We start from the raw sequence: 6639 nt of genomic DNA, 5'->3' as shown, positions 1-6639 counted from the left end.
GTAAGTCTGTCCTGGGTTGGTTCACCTCTCGGTTTAACTTTGGAGCGCCCAGCCTGTCTCCTTCCTCACTCCCATAAGGGAAATACCAGGCTATTCTGGCACGTTTCCCCTTAAGCTTCATTTTCCAAAGAAAAGAGGGGTGGGGTATATCTATTTGGGTTTGATAATGTTTTTAAAATGCTTTCCTTTGAAACGATAATAGCTGTATCGGTAAAATGCAAATAAAGCAAAAAATAGGCAGTATTTCTTTAAAGGGGAATATACGGTGGCTTTTTTTTTTTTTTTTTTTTTTTTTTTTTTTTTTTTGCGTACACACACTGCTTCTGATGAAGTCTGTGAGTCAGGCTGTTTCTGAGCTCCGATAGTTTAATGGAAAGATTTATATACCGGCTGTATTATTTACTTTGGGAGGGGAGGTGGCAGTATAAGGGTATGCTAATTAGTAGGAGATTTTGGGGGGAAGGGGTGGAATATCAATTTTTATTGCATCACCTGTCAGGAGTGTCCAATCAGCGTTGGCTTTAGGGGAATTAATTGATGAAGGTGTCTCCGGACGAGCTCACTTCACTCTGTCATTTTATTTGTAGCTAAAGCAGCGGCGGGAATAGCAGCTGCAATTCTTTTCTCTTTCTCCCTTCACATTCCATTATCATAGTGCTCCAATGGAGAGAGAAGGAGTAGAGGGGCCCAGGTACTGATCCGCATCGAGGACTCAGACCAACACGCTGGCAGATCTGAAACCGGATGGTTTTTTCCCTCTTTTTTAAAAAAACGAAAACCAAAAAAAAAGCAAGAATCAAGTCAGTGTAATTTCATGGGGTTTTTCTCCCCCCCAATAATTCGCCTAGAGTTTGGCACTCCCTTCGCCGGGAATAACAGTCTTTGTTATTTTATTAGCAGGATGCCTTGAGACACACGCAGCATCTGGCGGAGGATTAACATACATACATGTGTATGTATGCGTCACGTATATATTTACTGCAAATGGTGGGGATCATTTAGTGCCCAGGATGGGAGACCTGAAGTCAGGTTTCGAAGAGGTGGATGGCGTGAGGCTCGGCTACCTCATCATTAAAGGAAAGCAAATGTTTGCTCTCTCCCAAGTCTTCACAGATCTGCTGAAAAACATCCCGAGGACGACCGTGCACAAGCGCATGGATCATCTGAAAGTGAAAAAGCACCACTGCGATCTGGAGGAGTTGCGGAAACTCAAAGCAATCAACAGTATCGCCTTCCACGCGGCCAAATGCACGCTCATCTCCCGGGAAGACGTAGAAGCGCTCTATACCTCCTGCAAAACCGAGCGTGTGCTCAAGACCAAGCGCAGGAGGGTCGGACGGGCCCTGGCCACAAAGGCGCCGCCGCCAGAGCGCGCCGCCGCCGCCAGCCCCCGCCCGGCTTTTTGGAAGGACAAGCACCAACTTTGGCGGGGCCTGAGCGGAGCCGCGCGGCCCCTGCCAATCAGCGCGCAGTCCCAGCGTCCGGGCGCCGCAGCCGCGCGCCCCGCCGCCCATCTACCTCAGATTTTTAGCAAATACCCGGGCTCGCACTACCCGGAGATCGTTCGCTCGCCTTGCAAACCCCCTTTAAACTATGAAACTGCCCCGCTCCAGGGAAACTACGTCGCCTTCCACTCGGATCCCGCTTATTTTCGGAGCCTGCTGTGCAGCAAGCACCCGGCGGCCGCCGCCGCCGCCGCCGCCGCTGCCGCTGCCGCCGCCGCCGCCGCCGCCGCCGCCTACTACCAGGCGTCGGCGGCCGGGCCCCAGCCCAAGGCGGCGACCGGAGCCGGAGGCCCGGTGAGCCTGACCTACCGCTGCAAACGCAAGCGCGGGGGCGCCAAGAACTGCCTGCTCGCGCCCCACGCCGGCGCCCGGCGACTGCTGCTGCTGCCCAGGTCCTACAAAGCCAAGGCGGCGGCGGCGGCCGCAGCGGCGGCAGCGGCGGCGGCGGCGGCCGCCGGGGCCACTTGCTTGGAGAGGTTTCATCTGGTCAACAGCTTCTGCCCGCCTCCCCACCACCATCACCACCACCACCACCATCACCATCACCACCACCATCGGGCCCAGCAGCCAACGCCGAGTCACCACCCCCCTCACCACCACCGACCGCAGCCCCATCTAGGAAGCTTTCCCGAGAGTTGTAGCAGCGACTCCGAGTCCAGCTCCTACTCCGACCATGCAGCCAACGACTCGGATTTTGGCTCCAGTTTGTCCAGCTCCAGCAACTCGATGTCCTCAGAGGAAGAGGAGGAGGAAGGAGAGGAGGAGGAGGAAGAGGAGGAGGAGGAAGAGGGGGGCAGCGGGGCCTCGGATTCCAGTGAAATCAGCTCCGAGGAGGAGGATTCGTCCACCGAGTCAGACTCCAGCTCCGGTTCCAGCCAAGTGTCAGTGCAGAGCATCCGTTTCAGGCGCACCAGCTTCTGCAAGCCTCCCAGCGTGCAGGCGCAGGCCAACTTCTTGTACCATCTGGCCTCCGCCGCCGCTGCAACCAAACCCGCTGCTTTCGAGGATGCCGGCCGACTTCCCGACCTCAAGAGTAGTGTCAAAGCCGAGTCGCCAGAGGAGTGGAGCCTGCAGGGCTGGGCTCCCAAAGGGGCTCCGGTGTACTGCCCGGCCAGCATGGGGAGTTATTTCCCAGAGATAAGAAACGATAGGGTATCTGAGATTACATTCCCACACTCTGAAATTTCCAGTACTGTAAAGAGAACTGACCTGACAATTAACTGCCTGGCAGAGGGGGCCTCTTCACCTAGCCCAAAGACAAACAATGTATTTCCACAACAAAGAATACTCCGAGAGGCTAGGAAATGCCTACAAGCAACTCCTACTACACACTGTTCAGATAATAACACAATAGCTGCTAGGTTCTTAAATAATGATTCTTGTGGAACAGCAACAAATTCAGGAAAAGATTCCAAAATCCCTCATTGTCTTGAATTTGCTACGGATTTGGCCTCTTCTCAGACTGATCCCGAAGTGGATGCAGCAGCAGCGGCAGCAGCAGCAGCAGCAGCAGCAGCAGCTAAAGCTGAGAATCTCTGCACCGACCCAGGCGACAAGACACTGCCATTTCTGCACAATATTAAAATCAAAGTAGAAGACAGTAGTGCTAATGAAGAATATGAACCTGATCTTATCACAAATAAGCTGAAGTATGAGTGCAATGATACAAAGGGTGAGTTTTACAGTGTCACTGAGAAGAAAGAGGAGGACGCCTTTTTAACCACAGCCAAGGAAGGTTTTGCATGCCCTGAGAAAGAAACGCCTTCCTTAAATCCACTGGCTCAGAGTCAGGGCCTTTCATGCACTTTAGGATCTCCAAAACCTGAGGATGGGGAATATAAATTTGGTGCCAGGGTGAGGAAAAATTACCGGACACTAGTACTGGGTAAACGACCAGTCCTTCAGACACCTCCAGTCAAACCAAATTTGAAATCAGCTAGAAGCCCTCGTCCTACAGGTAAAACTGAGACACATGAAGGAACACTGGATGACTTAACAGTTTTAAACAGACGCAAAAAGGTAGCCAGCAATGTAGCATCAGCAGTGAAAAGGCCGTTTAATTTCATGGCAAATTTTCCTTGTCCACCGTCACTCATTCTTGGGAAGGACGGGGACTTGAGGCCAGCGTATACCTTAACCACCACCAAGGATTCCCAACCTCCTCACAAGGCCCATCCTGTATGGAAATGGCAGCTGGGCGGTTCTGCAATACCTCTTCCACCTAGTCACAAATTCAGGAAATTTAATTCATAGAAATGTTTTGGAAGATATTTTCTCGAACCGTATCACCTCCCTTTTGTTGTAAACTGCACAGGATGGCTTGTACAAGTCCATTAATGGTGTTACACCCCCCTTTGGAGTCCTGGTTTATCGCATTTTGAAGACAGAAATCGGATTACTTTTTTTCCCATTGCGGGTTTTTTTTTTTTTTTTAAGTGGGGGGGGGGGGGGGTGGGAGAAGGGTTGGTTTACATACCACAGACTACTTCAGGCTAAAGACTCAAGTAAAACTCAGTTATTATGGTAGAGCTGGAACACTTTACTGTTTCAATGCTAATATTGCACCGGTACCTCAATTCAACTGCTACAAATAAATGTCAAAAGGTTGAATAATAAATATTACAATGAGCCATTAAGTTTATGCACTAGATTTCAGACCCGAAAGTGTAACTGGTATTCAGTGAAAGTTTGTTAGGTTACATGGTTACACAATAAGGTAGCAAGAAGTTTCTGTGAGCCCAAAATGTAATTTTCTGGAGCTCTTATTTGTGGGGTGTCTTGTTTTTTTGTTTTTTTAAACTATCCTCATTCCCTTTCCAAGAGTAGTTGCACTTAACTTTTTTTTTTTTTTTAATGGAAAGATTGGGGTATGAGTCCTGATTGGATGCTGATTAAAAAGCTGTCCCTTGTATAAGAAGTAAGAGAAATATGGGATTTGTTTTAAAGGATGTGCTTTTTTTTTTTTACCTTTACAGTCACTCCTTGCAATTGGAAAGGTCCTTTCTGTACTCTTACCCAAACATCTAAAATAGGGTGACTCTCAGTGTGGTCCTGCTTAGCTTGTGGTCTGAAGCTGACTCTTCAAGCTTTCAAAACAATTAGAACACTTCTCTTAATAGCAGGATATTTAATGGTCTAACTCTTCATAGTGACCAATCATTAAATACAAGCAAGAAAAAGAAAAAGAGTCAGAGTCGTAACACCCCAAGTGAAAAATAACAGTTATTTCAGGGCTTTTTGGTACCAGAACTCAGGCACTTGGATTGTATTACCTTCTGCTTTTTGTTTCCTCCTGCATCTCTCTAAACTTCTGTTTTCAGGCCATCCTGGGTATAGAACAGGAGTTTCTACTGCAAGTGACAATCAGAGGTGACTATCTATATTTGCACTTAAAATCGAAGGAGTCCCACATGCAAATGGCCCACCCCTTGGAAGGGCCGTGCTGGTGACTGTGCTGTAATGCTCAGAGCAGTAAATCAGAATTATGGAAATTTGCACTGTTGGAAAGCATGCTTTAGCTTTATTTTCAATTAAAAACACTGTTTAAAACTCCTGGTTCCATACATTTCTACTTATTCCAGGTTGAAGAAGGGTTAACAGGAATGAATGGTTTTGTTGACATTTTCACTTGTAATGTTTCTGCCTAGAAGAAATGCACTCATTGGGTGCAGTGTTTGGTGGGAATACTTGGTGATGAGACCAATCGGGTTCTGTGCATAACACCGGCAGGTTTCTTCTCAAATCAGAGAAAAACTTTCCAAACTTGTTACAGACCAACTCCGACAAGTTTCATATTTAAGAAAGTAAAGCAATGATTAGTTGTTATTTTAATGAAAGTTGAATCCAGTAATTCTTGGGCCACCAAATTATGTATCTCAGACCTTGTTATCTTTAGTCTAAGACATTGCATCTATAGACCATAAATCACAGAGCAAAACAAAACACCAATGAAATGTTTACTGTGTGGATTTAAATCATTATTTCTCATGGAAATTCAGCTATTTATTTTCCTTAACCTTTTAATTCCTACTCCTTTTGAAAATTTCCTTTTGTCTATAAATGTTTCAGACAGTTCTGGATGGTCTCAGGCCTAATTGCTGTGTATGATCTGTGGTTTTCCCCTGTTGTAAAGGACAGAGGCTCAGAGTACCTGCATCCAGATACATTTGGATGGAGTAAATTGATGCTTTGGACTGCCTCCCTTCCTTTCCTTCTTGAATGTTGCCAGATGTAGGCTCTCTGGGTCATTTTTTATTGGAATCATAGATATGGGCCAAGCGAAAATTGGGGGATGTTATCCTTGAACTTGTGCTTGTATATAATTCCAAAGACTAGTCCATATTCTCAGTTAAAAGTCCTAAAGAACTGAACAACTGATTTCTGAGCCTGAGTTCTTTCCCCTTTGGAAGGCAATGAAGAACTTAGGGACAGTGAGTTGTCAGAAAAAAAAAAATCAGTCTGTAAAAGGAATGACACCCACACAAGGGAAGTCTGTAATTTCTACTCTTTAATTAGTGCCAAGACAAGAAAGTTCAAGTACAGTGACTACTGCATTTAGACTAGGACTTTCTATGTTGGCTATAGACTGTTATAAACTGAGAATATATTTGAAGTCTACAGATCTTGAATGTGGGAACACTGTGAGATGGAATAAGCACAAATTAAAGTAAATAACCCATAGAATTTTGCACAAAATATCAGCCTCTACCTTGGACACTTGTTCTCTAATCCTCAGAGAATCAGTAGTTTCAGCTTATAGGAACTGGGGAATGAGCAGTATGGAGGCCGAGGCATTCCAGAGTGATACCATCAAAAGGAAAGACATTAAGCAGTCAACACAAATATTACTCCACAATGTTCCTATAGGCCATCCAACCAGAGCAAACTCTTGAGTTGGGGCTTCTGTCAGTAAAGTGTACCAAATAGTAAGTCTTAGTGTGCAAATATAAGGTACCCTTTCAATTCCTAGTAGTCCTCAGCTGGTCTCCCATCCTGCTGGGGAATTACTCCCAGCAGAGTTTATTTTATTTGGGTCGTTTTATGATTAAAGACAATTTCTAGGTCTTTCTCAGCTGCTATAAATGTCACATTTGTTCAAAAGTTAAGCCTTACTGAGATAAAAACAAAAGTTACC

General features: G+C 46.2%; 1 protein-coding gene across 1 annotated transcript; it reads left to right on the top strand.

Moving 5' to 3' along the window:
* The first annotated feature begins 469 nt into the window (after positions 1 to 469).
* Positions 470 to 5055, top strand: Skida1 (SKI/DACH domain containing 1). The gene has a single exon (XM_036189046.1). The coding sequence runs from the start codon at positions 1011 to 1013 to the stop codon at positions 3756 to 3758; it is 2748 nt and encodes a 915-aa protein (XP_036044939.1). The 5' UTR covers positions 470 to 1010; the 3' UTR covers positions 3759 to 5055.
* The last annotated feature ends 1584 nt before the right edge of the window (positions 5056 to 6639 follow it).

Source organism: Onychomys torridus, chromosome 5 (assembly GCF_903995425.1).
Source record: "Onychomys torridus chromosome 5, mOncTor1.1, whole genome shotgun sequence".
NCBI lineage: Eukaryota > Metazoa > Chordata > Mammalia > Rodentia > Cricetidae > Onychomys > Onychomys torridus.
This window is presented reverse-complemented; position numbering and strand designations above follow the sequence as displayed.